The following is a 24,719-nucleotide window of genomic DNA, read 5'->3' as shown; positions in this document are numbered from 1 at the left end:
TTATTAAATGCTTACAACTATGCATCACATTAGACATGTAACATCGCACATCGTGTTGCAAAATTTAATGTCTCTCATATTTTCGCATCTTTTTGTTTTTTTCTGAAAAGCTCAGATGTTTATTTCTTTTTGCAGGTTGGAACCTTTACAAGAGATCTCACCTTAAACTCCAAACTAAATGAAGTCGAATCATTTTGCAAATCAGGATGTGAAAAGTGCCGCAAATTGGATTGTGTAGGAAATTTGTATAATTTAACAAGTGGAGAATATTATGTTGTGGTTTTACTACCAATACATGGGCGTGACAGCAGCAGTCATTTCCGATGTAATTGTTCAATTAATGTCTTGCACAGTGTGGATCTTATGGAAGCCGCTAAATTTGCAATAAGTACTTCAGCCAAACCTGATTTAGGCCTGATTATTATAGACACTTGTATGCAACCTATAATAACCACCGAACAGCTTATTGATATCGATTACACTCATGTTCTTGGAGTTATTGGAGAATTTTATAGTCTAACCACGATACCTGCCGCTGAAATTTTAACACGTCTAAAAATACCACAAATCAGTTTTGGGGCTGAAAGTCATATCCTCTCAGACCAAGAGAGGTTCCCATATTTTCAAAGGACAATTACTTCCATCCGCCCCCAAGCGAGATCGATTGTTCTGCTATGCAAACGGATGGGATGGAAGGCTATAAATATCATGTATAACAAGGAACCATTTGGTGTCTCTGGCCGATCTTTGATTATGGAATATGCACAAATTCATGGAATTTGTGTTGTACATGATATCGGTGTTGAACTTGAAGAAGTGCAATTCCAAACATATTTAAACCAACTTCGCAGAACTAGCAAAGTAAAAGTCACATTAACTTTTTTTCTTGAAGAAAGTCAAAAGAAATGGTTAAAAGTTCTTAATGAAGATCTTGAAGCTAATGAGTTTTTATTTATTGAAGCTTATGGAATTCGTGATGACGAGATTCAAAAAATACTAAAAAAACACTTTACTAGTCAAGTGATCATTAATGTCAACAAACCACCCAACCAAGAATTTCTAGAATATTTTGAAAACCTCACACAGGTAGAAATAGAAAAAAATCCTTTGGCTAAGGAGTTCATTGAAAAAAATAACCAGTGCCATTTTGATGGTAGTTTTAATATTGCATATGAAAATAAATGTGAATATCGCCTTCAAGCCAATTCAGTATCAACATATCACGATCTTCTTATCAAGGCTATCTATGCTTTGATTAACGGAACTCGTAATGCTACAAATAATTTTGCTGACTTTAAGCAGAGAAATCCAGCAGATATTGTGAGGAAGATCCGCAAGACTAGATTTAATATTTCCGGTAAAGAACGAAGACTTTTTGATGATGAGGGGAAAAGTCAGATTCAACTTTTCAATCTGCTGAAAGTTAAAACAATCGATCCTCTTGAATATGAAAAGGTATTTCATTTTTAAATTTAAATACGACTTTTTTATTCTGCTTCATTTAACTAGATATTAATCTTTTACTTTAAAAAATAATTCGTGAAAAATAAATTTGTTTTTTTTTCCCATGATGCATTTGTACATCCTGTCCATGAATACCACACTTTTTATTCTGCTTCATTTAACTAGATATTAATCTTTTACTTTAAAAAATAATTCGTGAAAAATAAATTTGCTTTTTTTCCCATGATGCATTTGTACATCCTGTCCATGAATACCACACTTTTTATTCTGCTTCATTTAACTAGATATTAATCTTTTACTTTAAAAAATAATTCGTGAAAAATAAATTTGCTTTTTTTCCCATGATGCATTTGTACATCCTGTCCATGAATACTACACTTTTTATTCTGCTTCATTTAACTACATATTAATCTTTCTTTTTTTAAATAATTTGTTAAGAATAAATTTGCTTTTTCCCCATGATGCATGTAGCCATCTTTATAAAATCAACTCAAATTTATTTGACTAAAATAGCAAAGTGTACTAAACCACTAAACATCGTTCAAACTCATCGACTTAACATTCGCAGACAACATGACTTAGAGCAAATACATTGCAGACATTGCCAAGGTTGCTGCAAAATATGTGGGCTTTCTATACCATGCTAGAAAATTACTAGCGATGGAACGATTGCAGCATTTTTCCCGATTCCGATACAATTACCGATTCTGATTCCGATTCTTTATAAATCTCTAACTATTTTACTATAAAGTTGTAATTTTGTCTCGATTACTGTAAAAACATATCTTAAATGTGCATATATTTTCTCAAACGTAAAAGCACGCTTGTGAGGGTGTGATCTAGAGATTTTAGTCTTACTGGAAGTTTAAATCAATAAATATTTATTATTTTATTATTACTACAAGCAATGGAAGACGATTTATAAAAATAAAATAAAATAAAAAAGATAATTTAAGGAATCTGTTTTGGCATCGGAAAATAGGCTCAATTTTTCTTGATTCCGATACTATAATGATGGGGGCTCCCGTCTGGCGGGAATCAAACAGCATGAAAGAAAGACAACGCAGACATAGGTGTTGACAACAGCTCGGTCGCCAGAGAACTACCGTCCGAGCTTACTTTATTAGAAAGCGCGCATGCCTAAGGGTAGATAACTCTTAGGGTTATGTACCTTTACTTGTGGACATCACATCCCTCCCCATCTTGGTGGGACGACCTGTCTTATTTTACTTTTTACTATTTTTCATTTATTTATTTATTTATTTATTATTTTTTTTTTTTCTTACATTGATTAATGGGCTGTATTGACTGATCTCTTCCTTAATTTTGAGGTAATTGCAAGCCGGTGTCCTCGAAGGACGGGACCATTGTGTATTGAAATTTCATCCTTGAATGGGGAAAAACTTGACAGCTGGGGGTCATTCCATCATCCATCTTTAACAGCACCCATGACCTTTTGTAACTGGGGGTCCTGTTCTGTGACTTGTTTGAATTCTTCAAGAGTTAAAGATTTTGGTATTGTATTCTTTGAGTCTTTTCTGAGATGGATTTCGTCTTGGTAACTGGTCAGCTATTTGTGTTTTGGGCGTTTCCAGGTCTTCTGGGGTGTGGATTGTACTCACCTTCAGAGTCAGAATCGGAGTCAGGGTTTTCATCCCTAAGTGTTATGCGTTTTAGCAAAGAAGAGTTTCTAGTCACTTGGTGATTTCCTCTCTGAACCGTTATCATACTTCCCTTAATTTTTGTAACGGTATAGTTTAGGATTGTATGATGGTGAGTTTGTTTTGCCTCTTCTGTCTGATCAAGACCTTATCACCCAGGCTGAGAGCTGTAGGTTTTGTCTTTCTATCGGCGTACCCCTTCATCTTCTCCTTTCCTTTGGAGTCATTTTTTTCTTTTATTTTTTCATGCATCGGCCCTGTTACTGGGCTTTCGATACCATTTGGTATGGTGATGTTCATTTTTCGGCCCGTACAAGGTTCAAATCGAGATATTTTTGTGGTGATATGCGGAGTGGCTCTATATTGCCATAGAGGTGTAATGCATCTATGTTTGATACCTGCTTGAAAATGTTCAGCTGCATATATGACGGCTAACATCTCTCTCTCAGTTTGAGAGTATCGCTGTTCTACATCTGTGAGGGCATGACTGGCATAGCATAGCACCTTCCCATCTTGTGTCAGAACTGCACCTAATCCAACTGGGCTTGCATCTACCAGGATGTTGGTGTCTTTCTTTGGGTCGAAATACGCCATCACCTCAGCTTCAGTCAGAGCTTCCTTTAACTCGTTTGCAGCTGCTTCTTCTTCTTCTGTCCATCTCCAATTAGTATCTTTTTTTGTGATCCGTCTCAGTGGTTCACTAATAGTGGCATAATGTGGAATAAATCGAGCCACATACTGTGTCATGCCCAAGAATGATCTGACTTCACTGATGTTTCTTGGAGATTTGCATTTTGTAATAGCAGAGATTTTCTCTGGGTCAGGGGACACTCCATTCTCACTGAAAATGTGTCTGAAGAAAGTCAGATTCCGTAGAGAAAAAAGGCATTTTTCTTTGTTCAGCTTGGCTCCTACTTCTTGTAAAAGTTTCTGGGTATTCCTCAAGCTGATGTCATGTGATGGCTGGTCACATGCATAAATTATTATGTCGTCTGATAAGTTTTTCACTCCTGGGATGTCTCTGAGGAGGTCTGATATAGCTTTTTGAAATAGTTCAGAGGCTGCATTCACGCCAAAACTTAGACGCTTGTAACGAAATAAACCTGCATGTGTAGCAAATGTCGTTATATATCTGCTGGACTCTTCCAGTTCTAGTTGATGATAAGCATTCCAGAGGTCTAGTTTGCTGAAAACTGTACACCCATTTAAGTCTGCTATTGAGTCCTCTACGGTCGGCTTTGGATGTTTTATCCGTTGAATGGCTTCATTTGCCTTTCTCATGTCGATGCAAATTCGTACGCTACCATTTTTCTTGGGAACTACCACAACCGGGCTAACCCAGGGGGTAGGTCCAGTGAATTCTTCAATCACATCCATTTCTCTGAGACGTTTGAGTTCCGTCTTCACATCTTTTCTCACATGGAAAGGTATCCTGCGGTGTCGCTGAGTTACGGGGGAAACCGATGAGTCAATGTGGAGATTAATGGTAACTCCAGAAATTTTTCCCATCTTTCCATCAAACAGTGTTGGGAACTCATCTTGATTTGGGACCGTCACATGGAACGTGAAGTTAAACGTTATCATTCCCAGTGCTTCAGCAGAATGACCACTCAAGGGGTTCTGCAGTCCAACTAAAGGATTGTTGCTGTCAACCACAAATATCTTAGCCCTACAGGATTTATCATGAAATTCTATGCTCGCATTAATAAATCCTCAGATGGGTATGGCATTTTTAGATCTGTACGCAAATATCCGGGTCGTTGTTTTGTTTATACGTAGTTTGTGTTTTAAACCATCATATATGTGTCCAGCAATTATATTGACACTAGCACCCGTGTCTACCACAAACATTACAGGGGAATTATTGACAAGGGCGGTAACTTTTGGTGTCTTCATTGACGGTGTAAATTTCACCGAGTACACAGACTCGTCACTAGACGTAGAGGGGATACCGGGGGGGGGGGTGAAACGAATTATTCTTACCGGCTTTGCTTTGCATGCTCTCGCAAAGTGGTTTTCTTGTTGCAATTCTTGCATTCTTTTTGTAAAATGTTTTTGACTCCTGATGGGGGTAAATATTTAATTTTATTTCGTAAAATTAAATTTTACAAAAAAAAAATGTGGCACAAGGCCGAAAAAATGGAGGATGGGGGTGTAATGTTGACCTAACTAACATAACGTTAACTTAATTAGACTCTTTCACCAAAATACCAGAATCACTCTGTGGACATCCTACTTAAAACCCGAAATTTACAAATATATATACATGATGTGGGGGGTTGGGGCTAAAAATCTTATTTACAAAAATCGAATGAGAAATATACAATGATAAATAGTGGTTAGTAAAAAGAACCCCCTCACTAATAATTGTGGCAGATAAAAAGTTTTGTCAGTCGAAAAGATGTAGGTCCCACAAAAACTAACTTTATTTAAACACCACAGAAATGGCCTACATCACTGACAAAACAGTCTATCCGTCACCTAATGGGGCCGGGATTGGGGATTATCGAACCAAAAGCGGGAGAAAAAAAAAAAAAAAAAAAAAAACGGGGGGGGGGTGATGGGCCAGGGAAAACCAAAAAGGGGATTGGGACGATGACAACATGCATACTCTAGCTAAGTTAAAAATCGAACAAAAATGCCTAACTAACCTATTCTAGGAGGTCCGATGCATGTCTATGTTTGATCAGGTCACCCAAAATCCTTAAAAAAACCTAAGCAACTCAAAAAAGAAATTCAAGACTAGCTCCATTCACCCTACACAGTCGTGAAACTTTCACCCACCTGTCGTTGAAATTCACAGGAGCGAGTTTCACCTTCTCCAGCTTAATTCGCATTCTCAATTGATATTTGAAAATGAGGACAAGCTGGGGAGCAGTGAAGGTCTCATCTCCGTAAACCTCCTTCTGTCGTGTCGTCCAAATCACACCTCTCATAACTGCTAGTAAACACAGAAAAACATAGCGTTCTTCTTTCTTCATGGTCGGTGCCCAGTTGCAGCACGGGGAAACCGAATCCAGCACAAAAAAACGCTCACTCAGCATGCGAACCGTGAAGCCTTCAACTAACTCACACAACGGTCGAACGATGGCGCAGTGGAAGAAAGCATGATCCAGGTCTTCCTCCCATTCTCCGCATCGGACACAATTGGGTGTCTCCGTAAAACCCGCTGCGTAAAGTCTTTTGCCGACCCAGAGGGCATTTCGTATTACCAGCCAGGTGAGTGATGCCTCGTAATTATCGAAGCAGCTCGACCCAGGCGCCCAAGGCCATAATAAGCGGCGCTCCTCCTTCGTAAAACCGAACTCCTCAATCTTTTCGTCTCGAACGGATCCCCTCACTAAGGCCCGATATAGCGCCTTGCGAGACAACAGCTGGGTGTCAGAGAGGCTTTCTTTGACCTGTAGAAGAAATCTCAAGGCCTGCTGACACTCGCGATAGAAAGGGCACTCGTTTCGGGGCAACATGTGTGCCTCCCCCTCAGCCGAATGCACACTCTCCAAAGCCTGAAAGGCTTTCTTAGTGTCTTCTATCCAGAAGACACCGTTTCCCTCACTTGGTGTACACATTCGATCCAGGTATATCAGCCTAAGAGTGTGTCTACGTCTTTCCACACTAGGCATACCCAGACCGCCTTCAGACGGATGCAGGTAACAGACCTCCCGGGTAACCATGGCTTGCTTTCCGCACCATAAGAACGCGAAAAGAGCACGCACCAGATCAACTAGTGTGGTTTCCGGGAGTGGAAGTACTAATAGACGGTAAAGAATCAGGGGGTAGATATGAGAATTGCATACCTCCGCCCGACCCTTCAAAGACAGATTTCTCAAGGTCCACAAATGAGATGCGACCTTGACCGCTTCCAATACTTCCGACCAATTTTTCTCCAGCTGGAGACCGGGGCCAAACCAAACGCCGAGTAGCTTGCACGGCCCATCAGTCCAACCAAAGGGTCCCTGAAGGGTCATACCCCTCCAGGCACCGATACGTAAGCCAATAGACTTAACGTAGTTAATTATGGCCCCTATGACCTTGGCATACTGACTTGTTTCTATGTCGACGACTCTAATCTCGGCACTGCTCGTTATAAGCACAGTCATGTCGTCAGCATAGGCGGTATACTTTACCGGGGTAGAGCCACCTGGCAAAGTAATCCCGCGAAGGACCGGATACACCCGAAGCTGGCGCAAATATGGCTCAAGCGCCAGCACATATAGCATTGGGGATAACGGACAACCTTGACGGATCGATCTTGTTAACATGAAGGGTTTCGACCTCACCCCATTCACTTCTACCATAGCACCGGGGTTGGCATACAAGAGGCAAATCCAAGAGCGAAACTGGGGACCAAACTCAGCCGAGCGAAGAACAGCTTCTAGGTAACGATGGTCTACTCTGTCGAATGCTTTTGACTGATCTAAATTGATCAGCGCGGCTTCTGTGTCGACTTTTTCTACGATCAAGCGTATTGTGTGCAAATTGTCTTGAATCGTTCGGCCCTTAACAGAACAAGTCTGTTCGGGACTTATTAGACGGTGTAAGACAATCTGCAGACGATTTGCTAAGATCTTGGCCAAAATCTTTAACTCTGTGTTTAACATCGTTAAGGGCCAGAAATTACCTATCCCATCCCCTCCATTTTTATCTTTGCGTAACAATTTAATGACCTCCTGGTAAAGTACTGAGGTATGTACCCTTTTCTAAACCAGGAGTTAAAAAGTACGGTCAGCAAAGGAATAAAAATGGGCGACAGCCTCAAATACACCTCGTAGGGTAGACCATCAATCCCAGGGGTCCTGTCTAGCCCGACCTGTTTCAAGGCCTCAATGACTTCTTCCTCTCTTATGCTACCTTCACACCTAGCCGCTTCGGTCGCCCCCAGGCAAGAAAAGTCGGCTAAATAGGTGTCAAACTGTTCAATAGTCAGACCGGGCTCCTTGGTAAAAAGATCCTGAAAATGAGTCCGAAAACCCTCCAAGATTCCGTCGTTTGAAGTTACGGTTCGTCCGTCCGGCAATGTGACACTGGCGATGTGTCGATCTGCAGAACGTCGAAACTCCTCCGCACGCAGTGACGCGGCCATATTTGTTGCCTCGTTTGGCGCTCTTTTTAATCTAGCCCTAACTAATAATCCCTGGTCCTCCCTGTTATCCAAGGAGTCCAGTTCAGTCTTAACTATAGTATAGCTAGCACTATCCCCCTCCTCCACCGCCCTCTCTAATCTATCTTCTAGCGCCGCTTTCACTGCTCTAGAACTACGGTTGAGCCGGCGACTAAAATCAGCAGCGAAGGACCTAATGACTTTTTTAAGGTTGCCCCACCACTTATTCCCGATGATAGCCCCCATCAATTCCCTCTGTATTGTTAGTAGAAGCTGTTCCCGGAAGTCCTTCACATCGAACAACGACGTGTTGAACTTCCAGTAACTAGCCATCCTAGGTTTAACACTATCTAAGTTTACTCGAACCCGGACAAGCCTATGGTCCGAATAAACTATACTATGAAAACTTGGACAGTCTAAAAGCCCTAAGTCGACTCTCCTAACTAAGAACCGATCGATGTAACTCGAAAGTTGCACCTGTCCAAGTCCATGCTAAATCCCCGGGTTTTTCGTTTCGAAATTTATCGACAAGATCAAACTTGTCGACAAAGTCACAAAACGCTTTAGCATCCCGGTTCTGATTAGTATCCCTTGTGGTATTAACCCCGCGATCTAAATCGGGATCCAGGACTGCGTTCCATTCTCCCGTTAAAACTAACCGGCGAGACGAATTCATGAAAGGTTTGATTCGCCGAAAAAAGGAAACTAGCTCAGTACGGTTATTGGGCGCATAAACCCCAATAAAACAAAATGCCACATCCTTTACGGTAACATCCAGAGCAAGCAATCTTCCCTCTGGATCTGCATAAATAGGGTCACACGATGCATCAAGAGTGCGCTTAACTAGCCAGGTAACCCCCCTTGCGTGGGTATCATAATGTGCTGAGTAGAGCTGAAAGTCTCTAAGGGGCACATCCTGATAGTCTCTTGGAATAAAGTGAGTCTCCTGTAGACAACATATATCCACACCAAGGCGTTGAAGGTCGCGTGCAACTCGAAGTTTACGAGAGGCGTCCCTCAACCCTCGGACATTCAACGTAGCTAATCTTAAGGAAGCCATCTTGATCTACTTAGGGTTGGGAATCCTGAACAAACATAGACGGTGTCAAGACACCGACAGCTGTCCCCATGGATCCTGTGGTCATTTCAGTAGTGATTGACCCGTCAGGGGACAAACCGCCGATGTCAAGAGGAAAGGTTAGTTTAATGGCTCTATATGTGCATCTTGATAGGGACCCAACCAACACATGATTTTTTTATTTCAGCTATTTCTCTGTCGTTGAAAAAAGCGACAGGAGGATAGAGGTTGAAGGCGCTATTCGCCTCTTCCATCATTTTCCAAACCCCGTTTGCTTCCCCTCTAGGTCTAACTACTGTTAAAATCCTATTGGCTTTGGGGAAGTTTTCGGGGTTTGAGGTGTCTTTCTTTTGCACTAATTTGAAAGCCAATAAGTTTTTGTAGTCCTTGGACTTGTGTGTTTTCATTATTAGTTCTCTTTCTGGGGTTATTTGGCATACAGCGTTGCCAGAAAAAAAGGGGGGGGGATTTTTTTTCCGAGATTCTGATTCAATGGATGGGCTTCTTTGCCTCTTTTTGTCAGAGGGGGTGGGAGGGGGCATGTCAGTTTTCATGGGTGAAGGGGGAGGAGTGTTCTGGGGTGTGTTGGCAGGGGTGGAAAAAGGGGAGGGCCTTGGACTTCTTTTTTTCTGAGGGGCGCCTAATGAAGTCATTTTTTTCCCCTGGTAGGGAGTGAGGAGTTAACTGGGGCTGGGACTTTTTTGGGGGAACGTTTTTCCTTCGGAGCGGGGTTGGGCTTTTCGGGAAACAGGGACTCAGGGAAGGGGACAGATTTACCTGCTTCACGCTTCTCATCAAGTGAGTCCTTAAGTTTGAGTAACTCCTTATATTTATTTCCTCCCGGATCTCTGCTAGTCCTGATTTCTAGTTTTTCCTCTTTAGTGAGCGACTTTGCATATGTTTTGGGAGCTGCTTTTTTGGCTGGCACAATCTTCCACTCTCCTTTTTTTCCTGGAGATGCTGCTTCAGAGTTGAAGGTTTTTTCAAAATCCTCTGGTGATATCTTTGTAGGCGTGTCCTCTTTTTGTTCAGAATCAGATATCTTGGATCCAATCGATGGGGCCGACTCTATATGTTCAAGAACCCGATTTTTCGGGTTTCTGGGGGTAGGTTGTTTTTTGGGGCACGTGTATGTTAAGTGCCCCACTTCACCACAAATCCAGCATGCTGGTCGTCTCCCTGCCACTACGATTGGTAGTTTTTCCGCCTCTGCTTCCATATAGTACGGTATTTTGTGGTACGTTTCTTTATCTAATAAAATGTCGAAGGACTACACGCCGTTATAATGGTCCACCTGTACTCCGGTAATATCTCCAAATTGGAGGAGGTATGCTGCTAAATATTCCCCTGGGACTACTCCAGGAATTTCAAAAATAGAGATAGTAGTCCTCCTGCGTCCTAGATATTCCATTCTAAGAATGAAATCGTTAGTTATGATTTCATTCTGTGATAATTTAACACAGTCGTCTTCATTTTTGAACAGGGCTGCCCATGTATTGTATCCACGCGCTTTAGTAATGCGCTCCGCTCTCATATTGGTTGTTGCAATGAGTTTGGTCACTGTGTCCTTTGTTGATCGGATGAGTTTCTTTGTTTTTCGGTCAATCACAAAGAGAGAAATTGTTCTCTTTGCGAACTCTTGCAACCACAGTTATCCCCGTCTCGGTTACGAATTCGCTACATTTCTTAGCTTTGGTCAGAAAAGATTCCCGGTCGATTTTGACAGCAGGTGGCTTTTTCCATCCTTCGTTTTCGGAGACGAATGTCTCCTTAACAGGAACCGGTGGCGCACAGCTGGCAGATGCCATGGCCGTCGGAAAAAAGAGCGTCCAAAATTCCGGTGCTAGTAACTAGCGTCGGGGGAAGAGAAGGAAAAGGAATAACAAATTTAACAAAGCAGCAATAACAATAATAATAACAGAAATGTATAACAATAGGCGCAGTAAACAGACGTATACGACCAAAAGACGAACTAATGGGGGTATGAGAAGAATGGATTCGCCAATCATTTTTATAACCAACGGCTGTGCTAAACAACCAATGAAAACGTTTAAAAATTATTATAAAAATTGTCGAATTTTGGATTCAATCAGTTCGCCGTTAACTACGCCACGGACCGCATTTGATTCTTGGCTGCCATCTTGGTTACTGATCTGAATTACGCCGCCATCTTTATTCAACACAATGTCTCAAAACTTAACAGGTTATGCACCCAGCCACCGTCTTTTCTTTGACGGATCGGAATCTAAATTCGAATTGTGGCAGATAAAATTTCTGGGATATCTAAGGATTCGAAAACTACACAAAGTCATACAATCTCCAACAGAGAATCCAAACGACCCCGAATTTCTTGAAAAGAATGCAACTGTTTTTGCAGAACTGATTCAATGTTTAGACGATAAAAGTCTGTCTCTGATTATAAGAGACGCATTGGATGATGGAAGGAAAGCATTGAACATATTAAGAGAACATTATTATAATTGTAAATTGTCCCAGGCACGACGTTAAGCTGCGACCATTTCTACCTTACTAACCAACTAATACCTAACATGTTTCCAGTTTTTGTTTCAAAAAAAAAAAGTCACCTGTTAAAACCTTTTTGTAAACTTCCTATTTGTCAAATAGTTCTTTTTTGTATCTTTTTTTTGGAAAACATTTGATAAAACAAAACAAAAAAAATTTATATTTGTGAATTTTTGTGCATATATTTACATGCATTTGAAAAGTATTCTATTTGTATGTTTATATATATTTGAAAAGTGTTTATTTTTATATGTATTAAAAAAAAATGGCTTTTTTTTTGCACACATTATGCTAATATATTAATAATTCCTTTTGACCAATGAGAATAAAGACAAATTCCCCCAAAACCAGAAGAAAGAAAAAAAAAAAAAAAAAAAAAGAAACAATTATTTTATTGGTTTATTTTTCTTTGTTCATTTATTTTTATTTATTTATTTATTTATTTATTTTTCTTTCCTTTTCTCAAGTGAAACCAAAATTGAATCCGAAAGGATTTTTCAATTATATCAAAAAAGGGTGTGTGTAAAATGTTTTTGACTCCTGATGGGGGTAGTTATTTATTTGCCGCCCACCTCGGCAAAATGTGGCACAAGGCCGGAAAGTGGGGATCCAGCAGGCTCCCCTAAAGGAGGGGCACTCCTGCAATTTTAAAAATTGCCTGAGTAATCCCATCGGCATTCCCCGGTAGGGGCGCCTCAGGCAGTAAGCCATGAACTTACTCCACCGGAAAGCCCAGTGGCAAGGCCTGGGAGGGTGGACCTCCTAGGTATTACCCAGGCGGCGTACCTCAGTCCAACAGGTGCTGGGCCGGTTCCCAGCCGCTCACCTGTTGGGCTGAGTGTCCAGTGACGAATCCTTGACAAGTACTACTACCCTGTCTCCCTGCAGCCAAAGCCGCTAGGAGACTTTCCCCATCAGACGAGTGATGGGGGTATGAGACGAATGGATTCGCCAATCATTTTTATAACCAATGAAAACGTTTAGAAATTATTATAAAAATCGTCGAATTTTGGATTCAATCAATTCACCGTTAACTACTGGAAATATGGATATCTTCTTAAGATTCCAGTTTCTTTTCATGCCATACGTAAAACCTTGGTAGTTCATTATCGTCTCCCCCTTGAGCTCTGTTTTACCCAACATCATTGGGGCACGAACTTCTATTAGGGTCGCTTATTTTTCCTTCTTTTCCTATATCACTATGCTAGGTTTAATAACTCCGTTTTACAAGTATGTAACTGTATCTGGATAATTGTAGCCATTGTGGATAATGTGACTTATTTCCAATTGTTCTCAGGACTTGCTGCTGCATTCAATATTCAAATTTTTATAGATGGTTCAGTGAAGATATTTACACACTCCATTGGATGTCAGGTGACTCACACTCTCTACTTCTGTGTGAGAGAACCTGCGTTTGTTATCCTTACTGAGACCACTCATTTTTTTAAAAACATTAGTCATTAAGCCTTGATATTGGGCAGTCATTATAATCCTCTCCTGATCATAGTGGACCGATCCTTTTTTTAGCCCGTTTATAGAGCCTTCCTTATCTATATAGTCCAACTTGACATGGTGTTGGTTGGTCTATTCTTCCAGTTTATTGCAACGAAATGTCTAAGTGTAATTTTGGCGATTCTTTGGACTATTTCTGTTGTTTTGTGTTTCTGTTTCATTTGTAAAACTTGCCCAAATTATGATGGTGGTTATTTAGATGATTTTGAAGCTTGAGTGTAATTGAATCCCCAATGTCTGGAAGCACCGCTCCATTCCCCGCTACCTCTTGAATGCCAATGCTTCCAAATCGTATGATGTTTGTTCAAATCTGTAATTTGCTGACTAATCTTAAAAACAATATTGCAATTGGATGATTGAACAAGAAAATATGTATTTTAGATTGCAGTTTATGAAAGTGAAAGCTGGCAAATTGATGATTTGGATAAACTTTCTCAAGTCACATCAACATGCAGTTCAGATGATTCTTGCACTAAATGTCCTGAGGTGTAAGTATTTACATAAGTTTTCATTTTGTTTTGATTTTCAATTTTATTATCGAGATCACTGCAGTGGTCTTCAATATTTATATTGTTTTGTCTTGTGGAGTGCAACCATAATGAAGTTGTTTGGTCACACAATGACTAATCAGACTATAGAGCATAGTAATATCTCCTGGAATTTTTAAGGATTTTAAGTATAGCTCATAATAATGATTGAAATAAATAATAAAGAACATGTATAGAATACTACCCAGGAGAAATAACTCTACTTAACTCCGAAATTTGCCACAGTAGTTACTCCCTATATATATTATTACTTAAGAATACTAAATAATAACAATTAAATAAATAATAATATATGTAAATAAGAAAATTCATAAGTTTAATAACAATATATATATATATATATATATATATATATATATATATATATATATATATATATATATATATATATATATATATACCCGTTGAGCAAAAAAATGAGCTAAACAAATTTTATACATTGTAAAAACTATATTGAACAAAGAACAATTGAACAAGGAAACTTAAACGAGACTAATAGCACAGAACAAGACATTTACTTTAATAAATGCTTCAGATTTGATTTCTTTAAAATATCAATCCTTTTAGACACGCACAAAGTGAAACACTGTGAAGAGGAGATACTATTCCATTCGCTTTGCACAACTTCCCACAATTTGTCATTGTTCTCAAAAGTTCTTCCGGCTAATGCACGAGACATTATGGACCAAATATTCTCGATTGGGTTTAAATAGGGGCTTTCATCTGGCCAAAATATCACATCAATTGAATTATCAGAAAACCATTTTTTTGTGAATTTAGCAGTGTGTGCAGGGGGTATTATCATGTTGAAAAATAATGTTCTGGGATATTCCCAGCTTCTGGATACTTGGTAACAGTCCTGTTTCTAATATTCGAATATATTCCTTTCCATTGATTGACTTTTCACATCTAGTAAGTTTCCCATCTCCTGCTGTAGTAAAAGTTCCCCATACCATTCCCATGTTTAACTGTCATTTTTATGCCACTTGTCGAAAATCTTTCTTCAGTTCTTCGATTGCACTGTTTGGGAGCATCAGGAGCATCACTAACAAGACAAAATCTTTATTCATCTAACCACAAAACATTCCTGAATCAGTCTGTATCTTTCTTGCCATAACACGAGAAAAATCTCTTTCTATCATTTATGTTCTTCTTAGATAAAAATGGTTTCTTTGCACACCTTTTAGAAGAAAATCTCATTTCTTTCATTCGTCTAGATATTTTATATCTAGAAAGAGAATTTCCAGCCCCTGTTTTGAATTCTTTGCAATGATCAACATAAGTTTTTTTTTAATCCTTCAAAACAGTTAATTTAAACATGTGGTCGTCCTTCAAAGTGGATGCTCTAGGGCGACCAGATCCAGATTTCCCTTTTACCAAGTGTTCCACTTCGAAGCTTTGACCAATTCGCTTCACTAGAGAAAGAGATGTTTTCACATTTTCTTTTTTAAAATATCAAAACTCTGCTTGTAAGTCATTTTGGACCGCCTTAATCCTGCAATTCAGTTTTTTGTATCCTCGCCAAGAGGCGGTCTTAAAATTTTTAGGATTAATTTTTTCACTTATGATTATATGCTATAATAATAATGATCTGCAAAATAGAAATTTTCAGTTAAAATTTTTTTTAATTTATGGAAAAATATTGAAAAATCGATTTCTTCCTTCTTTCACTCGTGGCCTATTTTTTTTTTTTTTTTTTTTTTTTTTTTGCTCATGAGTGTGTATATATATATATATATACATATATATATATATATATATATATATATATATATAACAATAGGCGAAATAGCTCTACTTTTTACTCTGAAATTTGTGACAGTAATTATTTCCCTTGGATATTATTGCTAAACAATACAGAAAGAAAGTGTGCGTAAATATTAAACAATTATAAGTGAATAATTATAGGTGAAACACATAATAATATGATTATTATTGATAAATGTTGTAATAATATTAAACAATAACAAAAATTCCAACCCATATTTCAAAGATAATTTAACAATATATATATAACAGAATATTTCAAAGATAATTTAACAATATATATATAACAGAATATTTCAAAGATAATTTAACAATATATCTATAACAGAATATTTCAAAGATAATTTAACAAACATGCAAAACACCTGACTATGAAACTGCTATTTCTGGTTTCTGGCTTCCAGTATAAACATGGCTCTACTGAGTGATTGCACACATTTATTTCTTCATGATGAAGATGAGGCATACCTAAAAAATTTGAGAATTTACCACAATATTACTATCCTGGTGCGACACATTATATTTGTAAATAAATATAATTGAAAATTATTGAAATCCTTCAATATTCTCATTATTCTTTTTACCTACCTTGTCCCGAACCAAACTGTGTTTTTCTAAAAGACTGCATTGTCATAACCTTCAAACACAACTCTTTTGATATATATATGTATATATATATATATATATATATATATATATATATATATATATATATATATACTAGCAAAAGTACCCGTTGTTGACTGGGTTCAAAAACAGCCTACAGAAAATGGACTCTGATTTATGAAAGTATGATAGGTAAATAGTTGTAAATTTGGGTTGAATTTGGGGGTATCAAAACCAAAGCAAAATATGATGAAAGTAAAAATAAAATAGATAAACCCCATAATTTATTATACCATACCTGTTCACACTGAAACACTTATCACAACATTCTGTGGATTTATATTAAAAAACCTTGTTAAACTTTGTGACATATATTCATTCTATGGAGGTCAGTGTCACACATCCGGTAAAATTGATAAATAGCTATCTGAGAACTTGCATGACTTTATGTCGTAATATTTGACCGCTTCTCAACTCAGTTGAATACATGTGTGGAGGGCGATAATGAGAGACACCAATCGTACCACCTGCAATATGAAGGACTGCCAAGATCAAACATATTTCAGGCATCTTTTGGAAGACACTGTAAAGGTTGTATGCTTCAAGTCCCACTTGTAGCTTGTTACAGAGGCTGAGATGACTTCTTTAGTTATGTTGTATTCGTCCAAAAATTACATAAGATATGCAATTTGAATTTTCTTTTCCCTCCAAAATGTCGAATTTGTTCTGAATATATTCTGAATGAATGAATAGCATTATCTACTGCACATAAGAGTAGTAGTTGATGGGCAAAAATCAGAAGCTCACAGTATAAATGCTGGAGTCCCTCAGGGGTCGATCCTGGGCCCAATTCTTTTCCTGATCTACATTAATGATCTTCCAAATCACATTCTTACATCATTCGTAGACATTTTTGCTGATGACACTACCATCTATGGTAGCACATCTAAGACAGTAAACGACCAAGTTCTCTCCGATTCTCTCTCCTCTGATCTTGATCAGGTTGTACAATGGGGAAAGGAGTGGCTGGTTACTTTTAATGCATCTAAAACCAAGCTTCTATCCTTACATCATCAACGTTCTGATCTCCATCTGGCATCAATTAAAATGAAGGGCTCTCGTCTTGGGGAGGCCTCAAGTTTTGACAGGCTTCTGGGCTTGATCTTTACTCCTGATCTTAAATGGAATACGTACATCAAATCTGTTGCCAAGGCCGCTGGAAAAATGGTCGGATCCTTCTATCAATCCAGTAGATATCTCACTGCTGATGCAATTCTCTATCTATATAAGAGCCAGATACGTCGAAGGATGGAGTACTGTTGCCACATATGGGCAGGAGCTGCTAGAAAAGACTTGTCCTGCCTTAATAGGGTTCAAAATAGACTTCGTGGCCTGGTGGGAGATGTCCTTTTCTCTTCCCTGCAACCTCTATCTCACAGAAGAGATGTTGCGAGTTTGTCTCTGCTTTATCGTTATTTTCATGGAAAGTGTTCAACTGAGCTTCAATCTATGGTCCCCCCTCGCCAAACTTTCACAAGAAACACTAGACTAGCTGAAAACACTATCAATAATTTTCCCCATTCTTTATCTGTGCCTAAACCTAAACATAGATTCTATGATCAAAGCTTCTTTCATAGACTGCACGCCTGTGGAATTGTCTTCCGTTTTCCTGCTTTCCAGCTTTCTATAATATGGTTGTCTTCAAGTCCAACGTGACCAAGTTTTTGATGAGCCGTTCCACTTATGTTAACAAATTTACCGAACTTCCATTTCTATCGATTACTATATTGTCCTTTTGACTACTCTACAGTCTTTAACCCTTATCCTTGAGTGGCCTATTGGCCTTGATAAGTGGTGACGTCTATGTAAAAAAAAACCATAAGCAATACCTTTCTTGCAGATTAATATTAATGAATAGAGGCCCAAATGATAACCAAACTTTTGTCAAATCATGTCTTGTGCTATATAAATTTTATATGCAAGACATAAACGTATGTTTTACATTATTTGGATTATTTAGACTACTGTTCTCATTTAGACGGTCTTTTCACAATATTTCAGCCGATGTTACCTCGAAAGGTCTCTAAGTACATCTTGTTGAACTCAGGAATTTGTACAGAATTTCAAATGAAAAAATAAAAACTGATGATGAGCAAATTATGCTATTTTTCCATTGCACACACGTACTTCGCTGCAGATCAATATTTAATGAATACAATTCATGTCAAAGCAATTTTTCACCACTTTTGTGCGCTTTTACAAAGATTAAAATCTGAATCTAATAATAAAATAAAAGTTTATGTCTAGAATTTTTAATCTAATTTTGGTCAAGATCCATTTCATTATTTTAATTCAAGTATATGTCTTAAAATTTAAGAAAAAATTGAAATTCAGGGATTGCTTGATTCGTGTTTAATTGACTATGGATCAAATTTAATGTAAATCTGAAATATTTGAATTTTCAAAGGCTGTGTCCATATTATGCATCCTCAAAAATTACTCCAAAGAAATTTAAATTTGTGAAGTATTTTTTAACGGATGTCAAAATGTCACAAGAATTGAATCTGAATTTTCACAAAGGACTTCCATCTCTTTTTTCTTCCTTTGCTTAAATTAAATAAAACTAAATATAGTCCACATTTAGACAGCTTACGCTGTTGCACAATAATTATCAGTTAATTAGTTTAGATGTGCGTCCTGAGCATAAAAATATACAAATGTATACACAGCTATATATATTAGTTGCATAAGTTCCTGCTGTTTTTTAAAGAAAATCAAAGAATTTTAACAGCAAAAGTAAGTTCATGTTGAACCCAAACTGCAAGTTTTTGTGTGAATCCCATCGACTGAAGGTGGTGTGAAATTGTTGCAAAATAACTCTTCATCTTTTCACCCAATTCTTTACATGTCTGATGGCCATCTTCCTTCAAAAAAAACCTGAGTTGGTTTTCATCTATCTTGATTGGTTTTCCAGAACGAAGTGCGTTACTGAGGTCAAAATTACTGTGTTTTAATCTGATAAACCAATCTCGAACAGTTCTCTCAGCCATAGCGTTTATTCCATATATGGCACAAATATCCTTGGTCACTTCACTCGCTTTTTGACTTCAATTAAAGGCGAAAATAACAAAGCGTCGAAAAATGTGATTTTTTATCTACTTGACAATCCATTTGACGGTTCTGAAAAACTAGAAAAATTATATGAGCAAAAAACGATGACCATTATCTTATCTTATCTATCTATATACGTGTATATCTGATACTTGGCAAAGTGTTATACACCATATATATAACACTTTGCCAAATATCAAAACGTGTTTTCGAACAAAAAATTTTTATGAAACGGTGGGAACTTATGCAACAACCTGATAGATAAATATAATTATTACGTCTATTTATTTAAAATGTTATCTTCTAAATCACGATGATAACTAAAATAAAATTGCCAAATTTGCTATGAAGATTTCCGAGTTCAAGAAGACGCACCTAAAGAAAGTCAGAGATTGCATTGATCGAAACATCATGAGAATAACAGCCAAGATGAGAACAGTAGTCTAAATACCTGAAAATTAATTGGAAATGTTCCATTTTTGTTTCTCCAGGAAAAGTGACCATTATTTTCTTGTTTTCGTGATTTTGGATTCAATCCTGGCATTCATGATCGTTGTACTCATTGGAGTTTTTGTTTGGAAAAAGAAGGTAACATTGTTTTGCTTTGACTTTTTTTTTGCATTTATGTATTTTATATTGTACGATTAATATATTATTATATTCTTATATGTATAAACTATGGCCTTTAAAATGATTTAATAAGGTGGAGCAAAGGTCCGGAAGGGAGGAAATATTGCCCGGGTTATTATTGGTAGAATTTCATCCCTGAACGGCACTGGTGCAGTGTCAATGCTTTGTTGTTTCCCTTTGTTTTTAGCCAGGAAAGGTCAATAGAATAACCTAGAATCCATCATAACGAACGAAACCCCTACAAAATAAAGGATGCCATGTACAGATATCCTTACCTTACCTTGTAAGGGAGAGAACTACGGATACGCATGAGTACAAACTAACATAGTTCATGTTTTTTTATGATGTTGTTGCTTTTTAGATGTTGTCAACTATAAATAAATGTGTTGTTTTTAGTTTCATCTATTATTCATTCTGATGTTTGATATGTTTAATAGACGGTTGCGTGATAAAATAACCTTTTATACTAACACTCAATTGCTTACAGTACCATTGAGGATTTCATCGACCATGTGCATGGAGGACATATAGTATAGACAAGGTATTTTTCTCTCTCCCACTGCGAGAAGATATAACAAGGGTCGGAAAGTGAGATTGAAGAGCCAGCGCTCTAGAGAAAGATGTCCGGTCAGCCCCGTCAGCATTTCCCGGTATGGGTGTCTCAGGCGATTAACAATAAACTAATCTCTCCTCAAAGAAAAAAAGCAAAGCCTTGGAGGGTGAGCCTCCTAGAGTGTCACACGGCCAACAACATACTACAGTCAACAAGAAAAAGTTAGTTCAGAAATGGCAAAGACATTGTTGGCTTTGATGGTAAAAATAGTGTACAGAAGTCACACATGAAACTCAAACTAAAAAAGACTTTCTTAACCTTCAGCCTAGGATGAAAGTGTAGTATCTGGTTTGTTTAAATATGGTTCAGTAATTTCACTGAATGTCCATAAAATACATAAAAATTTTGAAAAATATATTAACCAGAGTTTTAGCTTGAACAAAGCAGTTTAAATTTGAACAGTGTAAGGAGATTATGCAAAGCAGTAGATTTTATTGGTTTGGTCGAATTCTTGGGTTAATAAGTGTAGAACAGTTGAGGTAGAACGGTCAGTTGGAAGGGAAAAGCCAAGGAAAAAATGAGAAGAAATGATAAGGAAGGATTTAAAAGAGAGATAAAGACCTGTCCAGAGATAAATTCATTTGGAAATCAATTTCTAAAAGTTGACCAACACATGTACGCATGCAAAACGGATGTTGAGCCAAATATAAAGATGATAGTTTAATATGAAGAAAGGCTATAATTTAAGAAATTTAATGGATGTAATTTTTAAGATTAATAATTTCATAAATTAAGATTTAATAGTTACTATTATAGTTTTATTCTTACTTTCAAAAGGTCGGTGTTTAATAAAACTTTATAAATAATACAAAGTCTTTATTTATTCAGTGTTTTTTAATGTTACAATATTTTTTCTTCATATCTTTTATAATTTTGTAAGCTTACACAAAAATTATACCTAAAATAACAAAGATTAAACAAGAATTTTTGCAAAACTATAAAGAAAAATGTAAAGAATGTAAATTTTAAGCTAAAACATTTCAGCTTACATTTCACCCTGTAATGGTGATTATAGAGGAGATAGTAAAGGGGTAATCAGCAGGTTGTGTGTTCCTATCACGTCGGGGTCACCATTTATAATGAAAATATTGGATGGGTTAAGCTGAATGGTCCCCACCTTTGGCAAAAGTAATTTTGAATGATGATGATGGTGGTGGTGGTAGTGGTGGTGGTGTCCATGAATATTGTCAAGAATCACAATCATATCTATTATGAATTTTTAGCGAAAGAAGGAAATGACATGCATAAAAAATGGGAATAAATGAAACGTTAAGAAAATAGAAAATAAAAAGTAGCAAGTGTTCCCTAGAACATAAACAGTTTTGCAAATGCAAAATATATGAGGAAACAAAATTTTATAATGGAACATTTTTATAACAGAGATAAGAATATAAAAGGTACTTTTAATAATGAAAATGTTCATTTATGCAAATACATGTTTGGTAAAGAATGTTGTGTCATTTATAACAAGTATACGTGTTTGGTAAATAATGTTGTGTCATTTATGCAAATAGGTGCTTGGTACAGAATGTTGTGTAATTTATAACAAGTATACATGTTTTGTAAAGAATGGTGTGTCATTTATGCAAATACGTGATTGGTAAAGAATGTTGAGTCATTTATAACACGTATACGTGTTTGGTAAAGAATGTTGTGTCATTTATGCAAATACGTGTTTGGTAAAGAATGTTGTGTTATTCATAACAAGTATACGTGTTTGGTAAAGAATGTTGTGCCATTTATGTAAATACGAGTTTGGTAAAGAATGTTGTGTCATTTATGCAAATACGTGTTTGGTAAAGAATGTTGTATCGTTTATGCAAATACGTGTTTGGTAAAGAATGTTGTGTCATTTATGCAAATACGTGTTTGGTAAAGAATGTTGTGTCATTTATGCAACTACGTGTTTGGTAAAGAATGTTGTGTCATTTATGCAAATACGTGTTTGGTAAAGAATGTTGTGTCATTTATGCAAATACGTGTTTGGTAAAGAATGTTGTGTCATTTATGCAAATACGTGTTTGGTAAAGAATGTTGTGTCATTTATGCAAATACGTGTTTGGTAAAGAATGTTGTATCGTTTATGCAAATACGTGTTTGGTAAAGAATGTTGTGTCATTTATGCAAATACGTGTTTGGTAAAGAATGTTGTGTCATTTATGCAAATACGTGTTTGTTAAAGAATGTTGTGTCATTTATGCAAATACGTGTTTGGTAAAGAATGTTGTGTCATTTATGCAACTACGTGTTTGGTAAAGAATGTTGTGTCATTTATGCAAATACGTGTTTGGTAAAGAATGTTGTGTCATTTATGCAAATACGTGTTTGGTAAAGAATGTTGTGTCATTTATGCAAATACGTGTTTGGTAAAGAATGTTGTGTCATTTATGCAAATACGTGTTTGGTAAAGAATGTTGTGTCATTTATGCAAATACGTGTTTGGTAAAGAATGTTGTGTCATTTATGCAAATACGTGTTTGGTAAAGAATGTTGTGTCATTTATGCAAATACGTGTTTGGTAAAGAATGTTGTGTCATTTATGCAAATACGTGTTTGGTAAAGAATGTTGTGTCATTTATGCAAATACGTGTTTGGTAAAGAATGTTGTGTCATTTATGCAAATACGTGTTTGTTAAAGAATGTTGTGTCATTTATGCAAATACGTGTTTGGTAAAGAATGTTGTGTCATTTATGCAAATACGTGTTTGGTAAAGAATGTTGTGTCATTTATGCAAATACGTGTTTGGTAAAGAATGTTGTGTCATTTATGCAACTACGTGTTTGGTAAAGAATGTTGTGTCATTTATGCAAATACGTGTTTGGTAAAGAATGTTGTGTCATTTATGCAAATACGTGTTTGGTAAAGAATGTTGTGTCATTTATGCAAATACGTGTTTGGTAAAGAATGTTGTTTCATTTATGCAAATACGTGTTTGTTAAAGAATGTTGTGTCATTTATGCAAATACGTGTTTGGTAAAGAATGTTGTGTCATTTATGCAAATACGTGTTTGGTAAAGAATGTTGTGTCATTTATGCAACTACGTGTTTGGTAAAGAATGTTGTGTCATTTATGCAAATACGTGTTTGGTAAAGAATGTTGTGTCATTTATGCAAATACGTGTTTGGTAAAGAATGTTGTGTCATTTATGCAAATACGTGTTTGGTAAAGAATGTTGTGTCATTTATGCAAATACGTGTTTGGTAAAGAATGTTGTGTCATTTATGCAAATACGTGTTTGGTAAAGAATGTTGTGTCATTTATGCAAATACGTGTTTGGTAAAGAATGTTGTGTCATTTATGCAAATACGTGTTTGGTAAAGAATGTTGTGTCATTTATGCAAATACGTGTTTGGTAAAGAATGTTGTGTCATTTATGCAAATACGTGTTTGGTAAAGAATGTTGTGTCATTTATGCAAATACGTGTTTGTTAAAGAATGTTGTGTCATTTATGCAAATACGTGTTTGGTAAAAAATGTTGTGTCATTTATGCAAATACGTGTTTGGTAAAGAATGTTGTGTCATTTATGCAAATACGTGTTTGGTAAAGAATGTTGTGTCATTTATGCAAATACGTGTTTGGTAAAGAATGTTGTGTCATTTATGCAAATACGTGTTTGGTAAAGAATGTTGTGTCATTTATGCAAATACGTGTTTGGTAAAGAATGTTGTGTCATTTATGCAAATACGTGTTTGGTAAAGAATGTTGTGTCATTTATGCAAATACGTGTTTGTTAAAGAATGTTGTGTCATTTATGCAAATACGTGTTTGTTAAAGAATGTTGTGTCATTTATGCAAATACGTGTTTGGTAAAGAATGTTGTGTCATTTATGCAACTACGTGTTTGGTAAAGAATGTTGTGTCATTTATGCAAATACGTGTTTGGTAAAGAATGTTGTGTCATTTATGCAAATACGTGTTTGTTAAAGAATGTTGTGTCATTTATGCAAATACGTGTTTGTTAAAGAATGTTGTGTCATTTATGCAAATACGTGTTTGGTAAAGAATGTTGTGTCATTTATGCAAATACGTGTTTGGTAAAGAATGTTGTGTCATTTATGCAACTACGTGTTTGGTAAAGAATGTTGTGTCATTTATGCAAAT

The 24,719-nt window shown here is 36.8% G+C and overlaps 1 protein-coding gene across 1 annotated transcript in view; it reads left to right on the top strand.

The window, feature by feature from the left end:
- The window catches only part of LOC145267120 (uncharacterized), a 162,261-nt gene that overhangs the window by 114,313 nt on the left and 23,229 nt on the right, over positions 1-24,719 (top strand). Inside the window, exons 5-7 of the mRNA XM_080123152.1 lie at positions 136-1,455; positions 13,721-13,827; positions 19,863-19,959. Of these exons, the coding sequence (XP_079979278.1) occupies positions 136-1,455; positions 13,721-13,827; positions 19,863-19,959 (1,524 nt within the window). The remainder of the gene's footprint in view (positions 1-135; positions 1,456-13,720; positions 13,828-19,862; positions 19,960-24,719) is intronic.

This window comes from Euprymna scolopes, chromosome 42 (genome assembly GCF_053919585.1).
Source record: "Euprymna scolopes isolate OS-2025 chromosome 42, ASM5391958v1, whole genome shotgun sequence".
NCBI classification, from domain to species: Eukaryota; Metazoa; Mollusca; class Cephalopoda; order Sepiida; family Sepiolidae; genus Euprymna; species Euprymna scolopes.
The sequence above is the reverse complement of the archived record's forward strand: the minus strand, read 5'-3'. Positions and strand labels throughout refer to the sequence as shown.